The 21,369-nt window shown below is 42.6% G+C and overlaps 2 protein-coding genes across 15 annotated transcripts in view; both read right to left on the bottom strand.

The window, feature by feature from the left end:
* Positions 1–4,513: 4,513 nt before the first annotated feature.
* Positions 4,514–21,369, bottom strand: part of LOC125883391 (caspase recruitment domain-containing protein 8-like) — a 101,618-nt gene continuing 84,762 nt past the window's right edge. Inside the window, exons 2-8 of one of the 3 annotated variants that reach the window (XM_049567641.1) lie at positions 10,457–10,493; positions 9,715–9,747; positions 9,473–9,606; positions 9,243–9,363; positions 7,597–7,857; positions 7,315–7,446; positions 4,514–5,005 (exon numbers count right to left, since the gene is read on the bottom strand). In XM_049567641.1, the coding sequence (XP_049423598.1) occupies positions 4,944–5,005; positions 7,315–7,446; positions 7,597–7,857; positions 9,243–9,363; positions 9,473–9,606; positions 9,715–9,747; positions 10,457–10,487 (774 nt within the window). In that variant the 5' untranslated portion in view covers positions 10,488–10,493 and the 3' untranslated portion in view covers positions 4,514–4,943. Of the gene's footprint in view, positions 5,006–7,314; positions 7,447–7,596; positions 7,858–9,242; positions 9,364–9,472; positions 9,607–9,714; positions 10,497–21,369 lie in introns of those variants that run through there. The other 2 variants (XM_049567639.1, XM_049567640.1) reach the window with 2 other exon arrangements.
* The window catches only part of LOC125883388 (protein NLRC3-like), a 111,178-nt gene continuing 100,316 nt past the window's right edge, over positions 10,508–21,369 (bottom strand). For 5 of the 12 annotated variants that reach the window (XM_049567619.1, XM_049567620.1, XM_049567622.1 and 2 more), the window contains 6 exons: positions 19,931–20,035; positions 19,494–19,729; positions 17,488–19,282; positions 15,952–16,128; positions 12,847–13,020; positions 10,508–11,665 (listed from right to left, as the gene is read on the bottom strand). In XM_049567619.1, the coding sequence (XP_049423576.1) occupies positions 11,638–11,665; positions 12,847–13,020; positions 15,952–16,128; positions 17,488–19,282; positions 19,494–19,729; positions 19,931–20,035 (2,515 nt within the window). In that variant the 3' untranslated portion in view covers positions 10,508–11,637. The remainder of the gene's footprint in view (positions 11,666–12,846; positions 13,021–15,951; positions 16,129–17,487; positions 19,283–19,493; positions 19,730–19,930; positions 20,036–21,369) is intronic. The other 7 variants (XM_049567626.1, XM_049567630.1, XM_049567625.1 and 4 more) reach the window with 3 other exon arrangements.

Raw genomic sequence — 21,369 nt, 5'->3', positions numbered from 1 at the left:
CCTGTGTAGTAGGATTACTTCTGTAGTGGCTTTCCAACAGCTCCATATTCTCTGCTCTAGTCCATCCATGTCTTGTTCCAGTCGTCCATTTCCTACTGTATAGGAAGTGGAATGAGGGGGGCCGAGGACTGGTGAGCGTCAGCACCACTGTCCATGACAAAACAACCAAAATCCAGGAATACATCAGGAAGATGGCCCCCAAAGATGAGCTGCTGAGTGAATACCTCAGGCAGCAGAAGAGGAGGATGAACCATCGTGGAAGGACGAGCCCCTGCACAGCATGTACCACCGACAGACTGAAGAAGTGGCCGACATCAAGAAATCCTATCAGTGGCTGGAAAAGGCTGGAATGAAAGACAAGCACAGAGGCACTGATCATGGCAGCACAGGAGCAGAAGCAGGGGTCTACCACAGCAGACAGGACCCCAGGTGCAGGCTGCGCAAAGCTCCTGAGACAGTTTGGCACAAGATGCAAGCTGCAGGCAGGAAGAGCGTACATGGAACACCATAACCCAGTGTCTGGCATAGCGTACAGGAACATGTGCACTGAGTATGGCCTGGAAGTCCCAAGGTGACGATGGAAAACACCTTCTAAGGTGGTTAGAATGACCGAGCTAAGATCCTGTGGGACTTCCAGATCCAGACTGATAAACTGGTGAAGGCTGAGCAAACGGACATCTATCCATCTATCTGTCTATCTGTTACCTGAGGCAGGCACAGCTGCTAAAAGTCCTAAAGTAGAATAAAACTATTTAAGAGAACACAACATTTTGGGACTACAAAATAAAATTCAAAGCACACAAAGTAAAATGTCCAGTTAATGAACACTTAGACTTTGCTGTTTATTTCTTTACCCCGTGAGAAAACAGTCATTTGAGCAGTATTTAGAAATAAAGATAAGTGTACTACACATTAAATCCTCCAGAGGGCACCAGGACACCAGACTTTGTTCTTGTTTCTTCACTAAAATAAATAACACTCACATACATCTCTTGCATGTGAGGCTCTGTTGAAAGGAATTTTATAAATACATAAGAACTATTGAATCTTTTATTTACATTTTTAGAAAATGTTTACCTGACTCTCATCGTGCTGTGACCTTTGACCTCTTTCCTGTTGCTGCTGCTGCTTGTAATGATGCTGGTGTTGTCTTTGATGGGAGCCAAATGTTCAAAGCACAATAGATTTGCAATAGTTTAAGTTAATATCACAGCTGGATAGTACGCAGCAGAGACTCACACCTTTTAGACCACCTGATAGGGACGCTCACATGAAACTTCATCAACATTCACTCATCCATTAACCATCTGTAACCGCTCATCCTGGAGCAGGGTCGTGGGAGGCTGGAGCCCATGACCACCTTTACGATGGACAGGTCACCAGACTATCACAGGGCTGACACACAGAGACAGACAACCATTCACACTCACATTCACACCTACGGACTATTTAGCGTCACCAGTTAACCTGCATGTGGAAGGAAGCTGGAGCACCTGGAGGAAACACAGGAAGATGCAAACTTGGTACAAAAGGCCTCCAGACAGCTCTAGAGCCCTCTCGCTGTGAGGCTCATGTGCCTTATGACCCTTTTTTTAAAATTATTTCTTTTTATTTTCTGAGCACATTAGATGGTGCTCATGGTTTAAAGAAAAAAGCTAAAGGACTGGATATTCAGTGTGCTTTCAGCCCTTTGTTGAACAGAGGGCGCCATCTAGTGGGCTCAGAAAATAAAAGAAAATGGAGCTTCATTTTGCAACCACTACCTTTTAGACCACCAGGACAAAGTATAATACAATTGAATAATTTCCACTCTTTTGACTTTTTTGTTTTTTATTTATTTGTACAAGTGACCAAAAAGGAAAATAACATAATTAAATATATGACACAGCACAAGACAGGTTGGGGAACTGGACTCAAACTAACTCAAGCAAAACAAAAACAAACGAATGAACTTGAATCTTCAAATTAAGTTAACTTGGATTTTCGAGTTAAACCAACTCGAAATGTCAAAGCAATGCAGAAATTTGAGTTTGTTTAACAAAGTGAGAAGTTTTCTAAGACCTTTAAAAAACACTGTAAATCAACTTTATTAGCTTAAATTTTGAAGCAAAGGTAAGCTAGGCTAATATTTTCAAGTTAAACCAACTTGAAATGTTGTGGATGGTACCAATGGAACCGTTCCATACCGTCCCCATGTTTGGTCCCCCCTCTGTTGGGGTACCTAGCACACAGATCTGGTACTAAAAGGTGGAGCTGTGAACACTGCAGTCTGATTGGTCAATAGAGGACGGTCACTCTGGCACACGACGTGATTTTGCCAAGTAGGAAATGCCCCTGGATCAACATCTCACACTGCGTTCCTGGACCAACACTGCAATCAACCAATCATAGCCCTCTGACATCATCAGTATGATTCTTCTGAAATCCCTTTGTGCTTCTTCAGAGCTGAGCTAGTTTTCTAAATTGAAGTTCGTGCAATTGACCAAAATCCTCCTAAGCTACTGCAGGGTTAGTGAGCTAGTTTGCTAACTAGCTGGGCTATGCTAACAGGTAAGCTCGCCACTAGGCTAGACTATTGTTCAGTAACAAAGACTAAGGATAATATCATTTTCAGCTGCAAATTCCTACACACTTTCCCTCCTTTCTCAGTGTTGATCCTGGATATAGTTTTGGTTAGGTTTATGCAGGACCACCATCGTCATCATCACACTGATTCTGGATTATTTGTTTATGTCGGGGATTCTGTTCAGGATCAATGTGGCAATGGCTGCCCCTGGATCAAACAAATTATGCAGGATAGAGATGATGATCAAAAAACAAATTATCCAGGGTCAACGTGACGAATAGTTGTGACTAGGCTATTGAAAAAGAGGGGAAATGTGTCCTTCGCAGGTCTTTGCAACTGCAAAATGACATCATCCTTACTCTTAACTCTCGTTAAGAGTAAAGGTTACGGAAACAGCTAGCTTACTCTTGTTAATGAACAACATTTTAGCCTCTTGGTGAGCTTACCTGTTAGCAAGCCAACTCGCGAATCCTGCAGTAGCTTACATGGTTTTTGATCAATATTACTTGTTTTTCCATTGTGCTAACTTCAATTTGTAAAACTAGCTTAGCTCTCAAGAAGCACAGGACCAGGACACTGATGATGTCAGAGGGCTGTGATTGGTTGACTACAATGTTGGTCCTGGAACAGAATATGGGATGTTGATCCAGGAGCATGTCCTATTTGGCAAAGTCACATTGTGTGTTGTGGCTGGTTTTGAAGGTTACGTAACCACTGTTCACACCGTGCAGAGTTTTACATATATTAGTGAACTGTAAATATAAAATGAAAGGATGTTTTGCTGCCTCTCACAGCAGCTGGAGACTGGGAAAAAATAACTTCATTCACTGGGCCGACTGCTGGCGACTTTTAAGTTGCAACGTTAACTTGTAATGTTACTCAATGCATGAGTTGATGACGTGAATCCATCAGCACACCTTAAATTTCACTGTGACAGCTTTGACCATCACTTTAGTTTGTATATGATACACACTTTTAGTAATGACTTTAAAAATATAGATTAATTTGGAGTGGATTATGTGAAGGTCATATATTCTAATCCTCACTTCCTGTGGGCTACAGCAACACTAAACCCCTGAGCTTGCCTGAGAAGGACTAAATGCACAAAGCTGCTATTCTTAAACATCCCATGGAGAGAGACTCTCACTGCAGCCTGTTCTGTTTTGTTCTGAAACATTTAAGAGTACTGTTTGTGGTGTGGTGACGATACCTGAAAGGTCACTTTTGGTTCCAAAGGCACCATACCGAAGGTGTTTGGTGGAAACGCGGCTTTACAGAGTGCTTTCATGTTTTCTGGCTCTTTGGTTTCTGTTTTGCATTATTATCATTTAGCAGTTTGTGCATATTAAATATTGTCACTTTTCCTTGTAAACTGGCCCCAAACCTTGTTAGAATTAGGATGCTGAATACATCATGTGTCAACAGTTTACAAACTCCGTCACCAGCAAGCACATAAATGCGATGAATCGATACAGATTATCAACAAAGTCTGCCCAGCTGAAGCTCTGGTTTCACAGGTGTGTTTGTCACAGTGCATAAACAGGGCAGCAGGAACAAAGCAACACCTCACTGACATTGTTTCCTGTCGTTCAGCAGATTAATGTTTCACTGCCGAGCGTCTGTGCGGTTTGACAGGAAACTACATGGCGTTTAGCAGAAAACCTGCTGTTGTTCTTTGACCCCTCCATGATCCTACCTCTCTGCTCTCTGAGCGGGTGTTTTCATTTTCACCTCTACGACGTCTCAAAGGAGTTAAAATGAGCACAGTCCAAACATCTACAGAAGTATAATTTCACTTGTAGTGGAGTATTTTCACAATGTGGTGTTAGTACTTTATTTAAGTAATGCTTTTTCTACCACTACATTTCATAATAATGTGTAACTAAAAGGCTTACATTCAATGTAAATGATTACATGTTAACAGCAATAGTAACTGACAGCTTGATAACCACAAACACGTCCACTGCACCTACCCTCTGAAACTCACACCACAAACACGTCCACTGCACCCACCCTCTGAAACTCACACCACAAACACCTCCGCTTCTGTCAAACCAGCTGCCATGGCAACAGTGAGCGCTTCACGTCGGACAGCTACCAGCCGCCTAAAAAGCCACAAGGAGGTTTCGGCCTCGATTCAAAAACAGGTGTGAAAAAAAAACAAAGAAATGTTTGTGTTCTTTTTGCACAGCACAAACTCACACACATGAAACCCAAAATGTTGAAACTGAATAGACGGAATGATGAAAGATAAATATAATGTGAAAAAGATGAAGAAAAGGATCAGACTTATTTAAAATAAACACGAGATGCAACAGGAAAATTGATCTTTTCCTCTCTCTCATCTTTCACTGTTGATGTGTGATGTCAGCAGTTGTCATGCAGCCATTTCCATTATAACATCATCGGATGTTTGCCTTGATTTCCTGGCATGCTGCACTGAAACAAAAAAATGAAATAAATAAAGATGTATATTCATGATAAAAAAGCTTAGCTTAGCATACAGACTGGAAACAGCAAGCCTGGCTCTGTCTGAAGCTAAAACTCCACCTACCAGCTCCTCGAAAGCTAACTGGTTAACTGGTTATACCTCGTTTGTTTAATCCATGCAAAAAACAAAACAAAAAAAAAACAGTACAAGAGGAAGTCATTCAGAGAGCTGTGGTGGCCGAATGGCTCCAGTGCATACCACCTAATCACAAGGTCACCTGTTTGATTCTGACCCGGGACCTTTGTTGCATGTCATACCCCCTGCCCCTCCCCCTGTTTCCTGTCCGTCCTATCACTGTCCAATAACAGAAAATACTCCCACAAATCAGGGCCATCGTAGGTAGAATATGATTAAGATGTTGAAAGAATAAAAACTGGATTTTTAGTTGTTGGGTTTGTTTGTTTGTTTTTGTCAAGGCACGACATCACAACTTCATCACACCACTGTTTTCTTTTTCTGTAGATCTGCAATTTTAACCTTTTTTTTTCTTGCAAATTTCTGACTTTATACTCTCAGATTATATTTAAGATTTTTTTCTTGTAAATTTTTTTTTTTTTTTTGTTCCTCATAAATGTACCACTCAGAGAATATCAGAATTGGTTCCCTGTAAATTTGCTATTTTGAAGGGAAATTTCGGTTTATTTCAACCTGTCTCCTATCGTCCTAAATTTGTTTCAAGTGATTAGTAACATAAAAATAATAGTTAGCATGTTAGCCGTTAGCCTAGATACAGCCGGGGCGCATAGTAGCTACAGACCTGTTAAAACGTAAGTGAACGGGCAACCTTCAAGTGCAAAGTTAGTCCACTAAACAAGCTTTTTCTCCACAAAGACCGCCTCATATCGTTAGGATAAATGTCAGAGAACATATAGAAAACGACATGTAAACGTGTTGTCTTACCTTACCGGTGTGCTGCCATGTTTGTTTACCATGTAGCTCTGCTTTCCAAAGCGTGGCCGAAATATATCTGGCGAGCTCTAGATAAAGCCCAGCTGGATACTACTCCAGGTGGAGGTGTCTCGTCCTCGGTCACATCCAGACCTTGAAAATAAGGCTGCAACCGGTCCCATTCCTTGCAACAGAGGCATTCCTCTTCTGTGGGCACTGGGACACAGCATTCACAGGTACACCACCAATCTCCAGAGCTACGCAGCCTTGCAGCAGCCATTCCTCCTCTTTCGTCCTCTACCTGTTGCGCCTCTCTCTCTCTCTCTCCTCCTCCGCTCTTCACTTTCACGAAGCTCTTCATCAGTGTATTCTGGCTCAAATAAATAAGGGCGGCCATCAAACTCTGCAAAATCAAATTCCTCCTCCACAAAGCTGAAGTCTGGCAAAAAGTCAGCCATTATTCTATAAATCTTTCATAAAATAAATGAATGAACTTTTCAGGCTACTGTCCGGTTCTGCCTTCCAGCTGTTGCTGCTTGTTCTCGCGAGATTTCAGGCACGGTATGAGATCGCTGCTTGTTCTCGTGATATTTCGGCCGCGCTTTGGAAAGCAGAGCTAAATGGTAAACAAACATGGCAGCACACCGGTAAGGTAAGACAACACGTTTACATGTCGTTTTCTATATGTTCTCTGGCATTTATCCTAACGATATGAGGCGGTCTTTGTGGAAACAAAGCTTGTTTAGTGGACTAACTTTGCACTTGAAGGTTGCCCATTCACTTACATTTTAACAGGTCTGACGCTACTATGCGCCCCGGCTCTATCTAGGCTAACGGCTAACTATTATTTTTATGTCACTAGTCACTTGAAACAAATTTAGGACGATAGGAGACAGGTTGAAATAAACTGAAATTTCCCTTTAAGCTTGACAATTGTGGGTGGGTGGTGGTGGTGGTGAGTTCCTGGGACTATTTCTTGCTCTGGAGCAGTATTGTAACTGGAGTGTTGTCGTGACAATGAATGTGGAAATATTCCTCCACTGCCGGGTTCAGACTTCATGATATCAGCTTGACTTGGTGAACATAAAGCAGCAGGTCTGCAAAATGCTGCATCATTGATGTTGAGTAATGGCCAGAAGAGTGTTTTATGCAGAGCATGATGATGTCACAGTGAAGTTGACCTTTGACCTTCTGGATATAAAATGTCATCACTTCATTATTTTCTCCTGTTAGACATTAGTGTGAAGTTTTGTCACAGTTAGTGGTGTAGTGGTCGTACGGACGCTGCAGTTCAGCTGTGTTTTTCAATCTCGCGGGACAGAAATTCAACAACCTGAGTTTGAGCTTTAGTTAGTGCAGCTGTTCTCACCTCTCGCTCTGTCTCTGTAAATGAGTCCCAGTAAGATGGTGGACAGCAGGTAAGGAGCTCCAACCACCAGGTGGCGCAGCAGAGCGGAGACAGACAGCAGAGGAGGTGGAGGATCACGGCCTGCAGGAGGCGCTGCAGAGAGAAACTGAATCTGAGAGACTTCCTGGTGCTCGTCAGCAGTCGGAGCTTTTTGGACTCGACTTTAAATCCCGTCACATTGCACTGCTGGTTTTATGTATAAAGAGTTGAAGACGAATGTAACTTGAGTGAAACCCCCCTCACCTCTGACAGTCAGCCAGCTGTCTGCTGATCCTCCAGCTCCAGCTGCTCCAGAGACGTTACATCTGTAGAGTCCTTCATCAGATGGAGAAACGCTGTGGATGGTCATGTTTCCTGTGGAGCTGCTCCTGATGAAGACGCCATCTTTATAGAAATCAGCTGTGAGGTGGAAGGAAGACATTGTGACTCTTGGTCTGCAGCTCAGAGTCACGTCGTGTCCCTCCATCACAGGGAGGACTGGACTGTCCAGGATCACTGAACCAGCTGACGGACATGAAGAGGAAACACATCATCTATGAGGAGCTGATACTGGTCACCTCTGATATGATCTGTATCGTGTACGGCAGTGGTTACCTCCGCTGTTAACGTGTGCAGCTGTTGTGTGACTATTAGTATGAGTCTAGCGTCAAAGGCTGCCCAGAGTATTGGGTCCCTTTAGTCAGCTATACGGTCAAGTTTTAGGAATCTTGGTGTCATTTTTGATCATCATGTTAAATCACTGACCCGAACTTGTTTTGTACAACTAAGAAATATTGGTCTCGACCTGAGCTGGAGATGATTATCCATATATATAAAGATATATTCTATCCCAAACCTGATGGGGAGCCAGGGTAAGGAAACTAAAATGGGTGTGATGTCGGTTGACCTGCTGGACCTGGTTAACAGCCGAGCAGCAGCCTTGTGGATTATCTGAAGACAGCTCACAGATGAGTTACAAAACACTTCAACACATTAAATCAGCTCATTGTCTCTCTGTGGTTTAAAACTCGTCAGTCACTTTGCTGAGTTCAGGACACTGATGGCACTTGGGATGAAGGACTTCTTAAATACATTTTTGGTTTCCAGAGGGACTCTATACCTATTGATTCATTTCAAGATACTTGTTTTCACGTGTAGAGCCCTCCACGGTCAGGCACCTGAATACATCAGTGATCTAAAAACTGCTCAGGAATGACCCGAGGAACGGGATAAAGAGCTCAAGGCATTAACTTGGTCTTCAAATACCCCAGATCCCAACCTGATCAAACCTTTGAGGGACGTGCTGTTACCCCAGAGGTACCCCTGATCCATGGTGGGTCCTCCTTGGACCTGACTTGGCTCTGACCTGTCAAGGCATGGATACATGACCTCTGGAGGGTGTCCTTTGGTGTCTGGCACCAGGGCGTTACCCTTAGATCTTTTGAGTCCTGTGGGTTGTGAGGTGGGGCACCAACACATCTTACAGATGTCTGATCAGATCAGGATCCAAGGAATTTGGAGGCCAGGTCGATGCCTTGAGCTCTTTGTCTCATTCCTGAGCTGTGTTTGTGGAGTGGCATGGTGTATTGTAGCAGAACACTGCACTGTAACAAGATGATCAATGTTATTCACTTCACCTGTCAGTGGTTTTAATGTTCTGGCTGATCGGTGTAAATACTCACATGTATCTATTATGTTCTCTATTTCTGTCCTTATGTTGCTGCCACAACTACATTTCCTCTTTGGGATCAGTTAAGGTTTGTCTCGTCTCGTCTCGTCTCAACAAAACCCTGAAACTAAACCCCCTCTGTGCTGTCTGAGGTAAATTCCTTTCTAACGTCACCTCTAAATGAAATCAAACACAAGTCCCTGCAGCACCAATATTCACTATATTCATCTCTCTGGCCTACCAGTGACGCTGATGTTGACACTGTTACTGGTTTCTCCCCGTCCAGTTTCACACCAGTACACTCCGCTGTCTGTGGCAGGGAAGGCAGCAGTGATGGAGCAGGAGGACGGACATGGACGCACCTGAAGGGGGACGGAGCAGAGGAATTGTGGGTAACAAAGCCGCATGTGTTGTGAATAAACAGCTGGGGTCCAGGGTCATAACCATGTCTGAGACGATGCAAGGACAAACCTCTCCATCCTCCGTCCTCTTCATCACTCTCCATCCAGCCACCTCTTCCTCGCTCTGCTCCTCTCCCTCACAGCTCACAGAGAAACTGTCATATTTAAAGAACTGGGATCTTTTGGGGGAGACGCTCAGAGAGACTACAGGAGGGACGGAGACAGGAGGACAGTCTTTAATGTCACATCACCACTACCTACAGTACATGTACTGTGTTGTTTCATGTATTACATCATAAGTTCTGATCTCACCTGGAGCAGAACCAGAGTCCAGAGAATCCAGCACTAAATCACACAGAGGGAAATACATGACTTTATGAACACACTTTATGTTTTTCACCTCTGTTCTCATCTGAAATATGAATATGATAATCCAGCTGAATGGTGGACACGCAGAGTCCAGAGTGCTGCTCAGAAAGTCTCAGAAACGTACACAGAACACAACAAGACAACAAGGATCTGACATGAACTTATTAAACTCACTGAGTGCTCATGGAAATATCTGCTTTATTAAATATTGATCAACTCCATGCAAACATTCAAAATCAGACTCAAATGATCAGATGACTCAAGATGAGGGAACAAAGCACTGCTAGATTTAAATATTAAAGTAAAGCTCATCAAAAACCTGAGAAGATGTACAGATGGTGAAAGGTATGTGGAATAAAAGTATAAAGTCAATGGAAAGTACAAGGAGATCAAAATGTAGCTCAAGTACAGTACTTAGTTACATCCCACCACTGCTGTGTGAGGATGTCCACATACTTTTGTCCAGATAGAGAAGTTAGGAGTTTTTGAAATGTGTGGTTTTGGTGCATCGCCATGTAGTTTATAGGAAAATTAAAGTTTGCATTCAGTCTAAAACAAGAACAAAGAGACAGAATGTGAAATAAGAAGAGACACAAATCACTCCTGCAATGAATAAAATGTGGAAACAGAATCTAAAAAGTCACAACGGTGAAAAAATACCTTGTTGAAAAAACACGTTACTCACAGAGAAGAAGAGAGAGAGCTGCCACCTTCATCCTGACCTGCTGCAGACAGACAGACAGACAGACAGACAGACAGGCCCACTTGAAGCGAGTGATCACCAAATAAAGCTCCATGAACCATTTTTATTTTCTGAGCCCACTAGATGGCGCTCTTGGTTTAAAGAAAACAGCTCAAGGACAGACAGTCCAGTGTGCCTGTAACCCTTTGTTGAACAGAGAGCGCCATCTAGTGGGCTCAGAAGATAAAGACAAAGCTTCATGAGGCTTCATTTGGTCATCACTACTTGTCGCCTACTTTACTTGAGTATTTCCATTTTCTGATACTTTATAGGCCACTTTTTACTCCACTACATCTCAGAGGGAAATATTGGACTTTTTACTCCACTATATTTATTTGATAACTTCAGTTACTTTGTAGATTATTAATACAAAATACCATCAACTAATAAATGATATTATTATAGATTAAACTACGCAGCAGTTTATAAAGTCATTAAAATGAGCTCCATCTTTACCAGCTGCAACATTAAAGTGATGAACACATGAATGCATCAATAATTATAATCCATAATATAAATGGAGCATTCTGCATAATGAGCACTTTAACTTTTGCTACTTTAAGTGTATTTTGATGCTGATACTTTTGTACTTTTACTCTAGTAACATTTTGAATAAAGAATTATTTATATTATATATAAATATATAATATATTATATATATATATTATATATATATAATTATGTATTTTTATAGTGTGGATATACTATTTTCACTGACAGTAAAAGATGTGAATACTGTGAGCACTGGAAATATGGAACAGTATTCTGATGATTTAATGCTAAAATGTGGGTGCACCGTCATGAAACCAAAAAATATAAAGTTCTTCCTTTTGGATTGGAACGTCAATTAATGTTTAAGGAGCATCAAATTATCTCCATCTACTGGTGACTAAAAGTAACTACAACAACACTGTGTTTAAAACACACAATAACAACAAAGTACAACAGTTGACAAAAGTCCTTTTGTAGCATTTATTTGAATCACCTCACTATTTTACAGTATACACACACACACACACACACACACACACACACACACACACACACACACAGACTCACACAGACACACAAACTGATGCTGTTGCTTCAATGTCTCTGGATCATCAGGACACAGCTGATCCTCTCTACAGATCCATCCAAGATGAATCCCATCTGATGAGAGAAGAAGACAAGAGAAGTTATAAAGCAGCTGTCAGTCAGTGATGCAGCACATCCAGTATAAAGACCAGTAGGGACTTCCTGTTCAGAGCAGAGTGGAGCAGCTGTGTAGCGTAGTCGGCTTCCTTCCAGCTCTCATGTTAACGTGTTGGAGTGAACACACTGAGCTGGAAGCTCACAGACCTGCAGAGACTTTGGGCATCAAGTCTGTTTACTCTGCAGATTTCACTCAAGTACACAGTGTAAATAAACTGCTGAGAGTCCTGAACGCATCATGGCTGCACAAACAGAGGGATTCACTTTAATGATGGATTTACTGAGTCTGTTAGAACAAATGACTGATGGACAGATATATCATGTTAAATGTTCTCCACATGTTCATCCAAAGACTGAACAGCAACACATCAGCTGTGATTACTGGACTTCAGCAGAGCTTCTGCTCTGTATAAAGAACACATGGTTACTAAATGTAATGATGGTTCTATAAAATAAGAGCCAGTGATTTGTAGGCTTCAGTCAGACTGATCTCAGAGCTGTGACAAAGATGAAGACAACAAACACTTTAAAGAGGACATATTATGTTCATTAACAGCTTCATATTTGGATTCTGGGTTTCTACTACAACCTGTTTACATGCTTTAATGTTCAAACTAGAATTACCGCCTCATAGTTGTATGCCTTATAAAGAAATCTTAGCTTCAGTAGAAAAAGCCGTTGAACACAGGGTATTCACAACAGTCTGAAGTCTGAGGTTTTTGTTCACAGGGATTACTTTTACATACATTTACCTCATTATCTGAAACTTTGGCCACATTTAATACCAACATCCTTCATTGTAACACTATAGGCTATATAAAACACACACACACACACACACACACACACACACAGAAACAGGAAAGCATAACAGGTCCCCTGTTATCAAGGTCAGATTTGATGGTGTGACAGTTTGATGAAGGAGGACAGCTGTCTCTATACATGATTCTGATCTGATTGGCTGACTGTTCTCTCTGTCTGTCTCTCTGTCCTCTCCTGAAGACTGTCACCATTCCCCTCTTTGAGCCACTGAGAAGGTCTGAGGTTTACAGGAAGTACTGGATCTCTGCTCTGATACTAACTGTGTTTAATATAATACTGCTGAAACCAGCATGGACCCACTCCAACCCTTTACTTACTCCAGAGTCTCCAGTTTATAGTGTGGACTATCCTTCAGATCACACAGCAGCTTCACATCTGAATCCTGCAAGAAGTTTTCTCTCAGGTCCAGCTCTCTCAGATGGGAGGGGTTGGACTTCAGAGCTGAGGCCAGAGAAACACAGCTGATCTCTGACAAATTGCACCACCTCAGTCTGAATGAAGAATAAATGATGTAGATAAAAATCATTAATAAAACAATCAGATGTGTTCAGGTGTTAAATGTGTAGCTCAACATTACTATGTCCTGATCAATGAGCTTTGCCCTAAACTGAGTAGAGTGACTTTGTTATTGTGTTATTGTGCTGATCCCAACAGGATGCAGGTTAAAGAACTGGAAAACACAAAAAGTGAAAAGCAGCTCTCATAAATATCATTAACAACGTGCTGCTACTTCAATAAAGATGCAGTGACTTCACCTCTTAAAGGGATAGTTCAACATTTTGGCAAATTCAGCTATTGCCGTAATCCCTATAGTCACACGAGTAGGCACATTACCTTTAATTGTCAGTGCGTGCTGTTCTGAGATCGGTGGGACAGAGCTGCCCGCTGAAATGGATGTAGACGGTACAGGTCCCTCTCTCCCTCAAAACTAATCACATACACCATCAAATGACTCCAAAATGCTTTAGTGGAAAACACATGGCTTGCATTCCCCACACTGTGAAATAATAATGTATAATTAAGTAACATTCCGACACATGAAGCAAATACTCGTAAGTACTTTCTTGAGTAAACCACTGGGCGGAGTGACACAGCGTGTACTGAGACAGTGCTGTTGTTATTGCTTGTAGCCATTTCAACTTCTTTCGTCAAAGATACTGTCATACCATCTGTCGGCATCACAAAACGAGCAGACGTGGTAAGTGATCGTTGTGTATTTTGCTCAGCTAAATATGTCGTTGTGGTTATGTTATGGATAAGTGCTGCCCAGAGCATATAGTGCAGTGACTGGCATTACTTCTCATTGTTGGGAATAAACAGACTGATAGGGAACATTTTATGTTGTTGTTTCTTCAGGAGTTGTGGTGAGTTATGAGTGTGGAGTTAGCATGTTCTCCCCGTGTTCCGGTGATTATTTTGAGGCGTACTCTATATTTTGCCTTTTCAAAGATGTTTTTGGTACTGTGGGGTCCACTGTTCTTGCTCTCATAAATACCTGCCTTAGCTCAGGGTGTGTTCCAGCTGCTCTCAAACATGCTGTAGTGCAGCCCCTTATAAAAAAGAAAAACTTGGACCCTTCTCTCCTGTCAAACTACAGACCAATCTCCAAATTACCATTTTTGTCCAAGGTTTTGGAGAAAGTGGTCTTTACTCAGATGCAGTCATTCCTAGTGGCCCATGACATGTATGAGAAGTTCCAGTCTGGCTTTAAACCACACCACAGCACTGAAACAACACTTTTGAGGGTTTTTAACGAACTTTTGTCAACTGTTGATTCATGTAACTGTGTTGTTCTGGTGCTGCTTGACCTGTCAGCAGCCTTTGATACGGTGGATCATAGGATCCTCCTGTCTCGCCTGGAACAGTGGGTAGGTATCACAGGTACTGCCCTTCTATGGTTTCAGTCCTACTTCACTGATCGGAGCTTCTCGTTTAATTTAGGGGAATTCAACTCAGCTACAGCTTCTCTCACCTCCGGTGTCCCCAAGGCTCCATTTTGGGCCCCATCCTCTTCTTGCTCTACATGCTGCCATTCGGGTTGATTTTTAAGAGACACAACATACCTTTTCACTGTTTTGCAGATGATGTACAGATCTATCTGCCCCTTAAATCCATTAGCAAGGATTCTGTACAGCCACTGCCAGAATGTTTAAAAGATGTCAAATCCTGAATGGACACTAACTTTTTAAATCTCAATGAGGATAAAACCGAGATCATTATGTTTGGATGTGACCCCTCCAATTACTCTGCTGATTTTCTGGGCCCCTTCACTCCTAACATCCCTTCCTCTGTTAAAAATCTCGGTGTGACCTTTGACAGTGCTTTGAAATTCGATAAACAAATTAGATCAGTAATACAAACCAGCTTTTATCAGCTCAGCCTTTTAGCTAAAGTTAAGGGCTATCTCTCCCCCCAAAATCTAGAGAGGGTAATCCATGCTTTTATAACCTCACGTCTGGACTACTGTAACTCGCTTTATGTCAGTATTGACCAGTCACTGCTACACCATCTACAGCTTGTCCAGAACGCAGCAGCCCGCCTCCTCACTGGAAAGCGTAAACGCGAACACATCACACCAATCTTGGCCTCGTTTCACTGGCTTCCAGTGCGTTTTAGAATTGATTTTAAGATTTTATTGATTGTTTTTAAAGCCCTAAATGGGCTGGCATCCCCTTATTTAACTGAACTCCTGCACTTTCATGCTCCCTCCAGAGCCTTGAGATCAGCCAGTCAGCTATTACTGGCTACTCCTAGGACTAGGCTGAAGACCAGAGGTGACAGAGCCTTTGTGGCGGCTGCCCCCTCTAAATTGCACCTGATGTCATTTAAAATCTTTAAAAGGGCTGTCTCAGTACTGTGGTTCATCCTAAAACCAGACTGATACTTCTATAAAGTGTTATTTGTATTTAAAAAATCATTTACTTGGTTAAAAACCAGTTTTTCTAAAATTTTGCTTAAAAATGGTAAGTTGGATACAGGTCGATAATTATTAAGAATGTTGGGGTCTAAATTGCTCTTCTTCAGAAGGGGCTTCACCACCGCTGTTTTCAAGGAGGCCGGGAAGACACCTGTCTGAAGAGAACAATTCACCATGTACAGTAGCTGTTTCTCAAAGAATCCATAAAACGTTTTAAAAAACGGTGTGGGAATTGTGACTTCAAATGATTATGTGACGTTAACATGAAAACAAAGAAACCTCAGAACCTCAGGAATCTTGAATTCTGTTTGGATAAATCTCAAACTTGATGGTGTCTAAATGTTCTAAATCATCATTTCTCTGCCTTTCATAACCAACTGTTCAGCCATTTGGAAAGACACAACATTTCTGAAAACACTGAAAGCTTTATAACCTCAGTCAAGGATTTATATTATATATATCCAAAAACAAACAAACAAACACCTACATAAGCAAGTGAACTGACCTCAGAGTCTCCAGTCTACAGTTTGGACTCTCCAGTCCAGCACACAGCTGCTTCACTCCTGAATCCTGCAGGTTGTGGTTGTCACTCAGGTCCAGCTCTCTCAGATGGGAGGGGTTGGACTTCAGAGCTGAGGCCACGACTTCACAGTGAGTCTCTGAGAGTCCACACCTAATAAATCTGACATGACACATATATTACAAAATCTGTTATTGTCAAAGAGACACTTTATATTTACTTTATGGATTTGATGATAAAACAGTTTGAAATATCCTGTTTTGATGGACTGAAAATAGTTAAGAATAAAAAAAGAACACAAAGAATTCAAACTAATTAAAAGCTGATTCATGACCAGAATTACTGCCTCGTGGTATGCTTCACCAGTCAAGTTACACTTACAGTTTACATCCATGTCTGTCCACACTCATATGTGTCCATGACAGTAGACAATGATTCAAATATGGATGTTGCTGCAAAGAAGCTACTTATTCTAAAACACAGACGCTTCACACACATCTTCAACCCGACAGCACAGAAGATCTATACAATCAGCACAGTTTCAGTCTCTGACCAAATGTCTCCCCTTCTGTTCCTGAGATATGACGTTTAATAATGACCAGAGAAGTGTTTTATGCAGAACATGATGATGTCACAGTGAAGGTGACCTTTGACCTTTTGGATATAAAATCTCATCACTTCATTATTTTATCCTGTTAGACATTAGTGTGAAGTTTTGTCATAATTAGTGAATGAATTCTTGAGTTATGGCCAAAAACATATTTTGAGAGGTCACAGTGATCTTGACCTTTGACCACCGAAATCTCATCAGTTCATTCTTAAGTCCAACTGGACGTTTGTGCCAAATTTAAAGAATTTCTCTCAAGGTGTTCTTGAGATGTCGTGGACAGACTGACAACCCAAAAACATGATGCCTCTGGCCACGACTGTCGCCGGCGCCGAGGCATGAAAAAAGAGATAGCAACAACTGGATAAAAGCAGTTTTTAGGACTTCAGAAATCTCCTTTGGCAAATGATACAGATCTTATTTTAAATGTTTAAGCATAGTGGTGAATAAACTCAGGTATTATCTGCATGTCTGATTCTATAAAACACCTTACACAATCTGTTTATGGAGTAATAACTTTACTGCTTTCACTCAGAACCATCAAATACTGCCATACTGTGATGAAATGCTGCTGTGATAAAACCTCAACAACAACCTCTGAAGCCCATCATTTGTTTTATCAGGTTCACATGGCGCCCATCACATAAAGCTGAAAAACTGTCAACTGGAACAATGATTAGAAATCAATAGAAAAACTGTGTTCATTAACTCAACAGCTATAAACACAACCAACTGAAACATCTACATGTTTTGCACTCACAGCATTTGAAACAGCTCAAGAACATCTGTGACAAAATACAACAGACACATCATTTGAACATTTTATGAATAATAAGAATTTCATAGTGTGTATATTTGAAGAATTAAACTACTAATCTACAATGATTTATGATGTTAATCACATCTGGACTTACCGAGCCTTTCTGCAGTTCCTCACAGCTGGAATCAGTCTCCGTCGTCCAGCATTTGTTGTGTTGTATTTCTTCAGGTCCAACTCATCCAGAACCTCCTCTGACATCTGCAGCATGTAGGCCAGAGCTGAGCAGTGGAACTCTGAGAGTTCCTTCTCTGATCTGTTCTCTGACTTCAGGAACTCTTGGATCTCCTGATGTACTGAGAGGTCGTTCATCTCCAGCAGACAGTGGAAGATGTTGATGCTTCTGTCAGGAGAGATCTTGTTTGTGTTCATCTTCTTCAGGTTGTTGATGGCTCTCTGGATGATTCCTGGACTGTTGTGTGTCCGACCCAAAAGGCCTCCTAACAGTCTCTGGTTGGACTCCAGAGAGAGGCCATGAAGGAAGCGGACAAACAGATCCAGGTGACCATTTTTACTTTGGAGGGATTTCTTCATGGCTCTCTTTAAGAAGACATCCAGGGATCTGTAATTATCCTTGTTTCTCCCCAGGAAGTCCTCCAGTACCTTTGTGTTCCTGTTGGTGAAACAGTGGAACAGGTAGACTGCAGCCAGAAACTCCTGAACGCTCAGATGAACGAAGCAGTAGACTGTTTTCTGGAAGATCACAGACTCTCTTTTGAAGATCTCTGTACAAACTCCTGTGTACACCGAGGCCTCTGTGACATCAAGACCACAGCGCTCCAGGTCTTCTTGGTAGAACATGATGTTCCCTTTCTCCAGATGTTCAAACGCCAGCCTCCCCAGCTTCAGAAGAACGTCCCTGTCAGCCTCCGTCAGCTCCTGTGGACTGGTCTCATGTCCCTCATCATACTTGTGCTTCTTCCTCTTTGTCTGAACCAGCAGGAAGTGTGAGTACAGGTCAGTCAGGGTCTTGGGCAGCTCTCCTCTCTGCTCTGTAGTCAACATGTGATCCAGAACTGTAGCAGTGATCCAGCAGAAGACTGGGATTAGACACATGATGTGGAGGCTCCTGGATGTCTTCATGTGTGAGATGATTCTGCTGGACCGCTCTTCATCACTGACTCTCCTCCTGAAGTACTCCTCCTTCTGGGCGTCAGTGAAGCCTCGTACTTCTGTTACCCTGTCAACACATGCAGGAGGGATCTGATTGGCTGCTGCAGGTCGGGAAGTTATCCAGACCAGAGCCGAGGGAAGCAGCTTCCCCTCGATGAGGTTTGTCAACAGCACGTTGACTGATGACTTCTGTGTGACATCAGTCACAACCTCATTGTTGTGGAAATCCAGAGCCAGTCTGCTTTCATCCAGGCCGTCAAAGATGAACAGAACTTTACAGACAGCGAGCTCCTCTGCTGTGACCTTCTGTAATGTTGGATGGAAAACACGGAGCAGAGTGAGAAGACTCAACTTCTCATCTCTGATCAAGTTCAGCTCCCTGAACCAAAGCAGAATCACCAGACTGACATCTTGGTTTTCCAAACCCTCGGCCCAGTCCAGAGTGAACTTCTGCACTGTGAAGGTTTTTCCAACGCCAGCGACGCCGTTGGTCAGAACCACTCTGATGTGTTTCTGTTGCTCAGGTAAGGCTTTAAAGATGTGCTGACACTTGATTGGAGTTTCATGGAGGGTCTTCATCTTAGAAGCTCTCTCAAGCTGCTTCACCTCATGTTGGGTATTAACCTCTTCACTCTGTCCCTCTGTGATGTAGAGCTCAGTGTAGATCCTGTTGAGGAGGGTTTCACTTCCTGTTTCATCACTTCCTTCAGTCACACGTTCACATCTCCTCCTCACACTGATCTTATGTTCATCTAAAACCTCCTGCAGACCACTGTCTGCTGAAAGAGAAGGAAACATGTCAGACTAAAGAAATAAATCTGGACTCTGATTATTTTCATGACCAACATTAAAACAAGTAACACAAACAAATGAAGGTTTTATACATTAGTTTGATAAAATCTTTCATGTCTACACTTTACAACACAAATAAACCAAGAAGAATCCTGTTTTCAGACATGATGACATCAGCAGACAGATGTACAGTCTTACTTTGTACAGTGCTGGTCTGACTGGCTGTCTGCAGTCCAGCTCTTGTTCTGGATCTTTCTCCACACTGGGGACAGGAGGAGTCTCCTGATGAAGCAGACTGGTCCCAGTATGAGCTGGTGCACTGTCTGCACAACCAGTGTCCACAGCTGGTAGAGACTGGATCCTTCAGGACGTCCTGACACAAACTACAGCAGGACGGCTGCTCCTCCACAGAAACATGACTCCTCTTCTTCTCTCTGTGGAGATGAACACATTATTTAGATCTCGTCCTGCAAACTGTGCTGAAAATTATTTGCTTTATTCACACACTCAGTCACAGGCAGTTCAAATATCTCATGGTGGAGCGTCATGAAAACCTCCTGAGTAATGTTGTGCTCCACTGTGAGACGACTTTCAAAAGGCAAAAAGCTCCCTCATGTTTTTCAACAGTCTCTTACTTTGTGTCTGAGGGTCCAGCTTCATTACTGAAGTTTAGAGGCACATGTTTGGACCAGTCACTCTTCATAGACAGACAGCTGGACACTGGAGACTCTGCTCTCTGTCTGTGGAAACAACAAATGTTTGACACATATTATTAGTCCTTGTAAAGACCAGAGGTAACATCACAACAAGTCCTCCGACCCATACGACCACACTGATCCTATGTTCCTACCCTCTAATACGACCCACAGGAGTGTTTCCTAAATTAGTGCTCCTACCAGTGTGGTTAGGTTTAGGAACAGAATCATGGTTTGGCGGTGACCTCCCTACATGGACTCTGCTGCTCCTACATTATGTCATGTGACTTCCCGCTCTGGTCCCGTCATAATCACTACAGCAGCTGGAGGTCACAGCCGACACTGAACATAAATATAATGAAGAGTTGATGAATGAGGAAAAAGAGAGAGAACAAAGAGTAGGAGAGGTGACCATTGTGGAGCAGGAAGTAGCAAAGATGAGTAAGGATGAAGTGAGGAGGGCACTGAAGAGGATGAAGAGTGGAAAGGCAGTTGGTCCTGATGACATACCTGTGGAGGTATGGACGTGTCTAGGAGAGGTGGCAGGAGAGGTTTAGACTAGGTTTTTCAACAAGGTCTTAGAGAGTGAGAGGATGCCTGAGGAATGGAGGAGACGTGTGCTGGTGCCGATTGATAAGAACAAGGGAGACGTGCAGAGTTGTGGCAACTACAGAGGGATAAAGTTAATGAGCCATACGATGAAGCGATGGGAAAGAGTAGTGGAAGCTAGACTAAGAGCAGCAGTGAGCATCTGTGAGCAGCAGTGTGGTTTCATGCCAAGAAAAAGTATTATAGATGCAGCATTTGCTTTGAGGATGTTGATGGAGAAGTACAGAGACAGTCAGAGGAACTGCATTGTGTCTTTGTCGCTCTAGAGAAAGCATATGACAGGGTGCCAAGAGAGGAGCAGTGTATTGTCTGGAGTGGCACAGAAGTGTGTTAGAGTGGTGCAGGACATGTATGAGAGCTGTCGGACAGTGGTGAAGTGTGCTGTAGGTGTGACAGAGGAGTTTAAGGTGGAGGTGGGACTGCATCAAGGATCAGCTCTGAGCCCCTTCTTGTTTGCTGTGGTGATGGACAGGTTGACAGATGAGGTTAGACAGGAATCCCCATGTACTATGATGTTTGCAGATGACACTGTGATCTGTAGTGAGAGCAGGGAGCAGGTGGAGGATTTTAAGTACTTATATTAGGGTCAACAGTCCAGAGCAACAGAGAGTTTGGAAAAGAGGTGAAGAAACGTGTGCAAGCAAGTTGGAACGGATGGAGAAAAGTGTCAGGTGTGATGTGTGATAGAAGAGTACCAGCAAGACTAAAAGGAAAGGTGTACAAGACGGTGGTGAGACCAGCGATGTTGTTTGGTTTAGAGACAGTGGCAC

This window comes from Epinephelus fuscoguttatus, linkage group LG23 (genome assembly GCF_011397635.1).
Source record: "Epinephelus fuscoguttatus linkage group LG23, E.fuscoguttatus.final_Chr_v1".
NCBI classification, from domain to species: Eukaryota; Metazoa; Chordata; class Actinopteri; order Perciformes; family Serranidae; genus Epinephelus; species Epinephelus fuscoguttatus.
The sequence above is the reverse complement of the archived record's forward strand: the minus strand, read 5'-3'. Positions and strand labels throughout refer to the sequence as shown.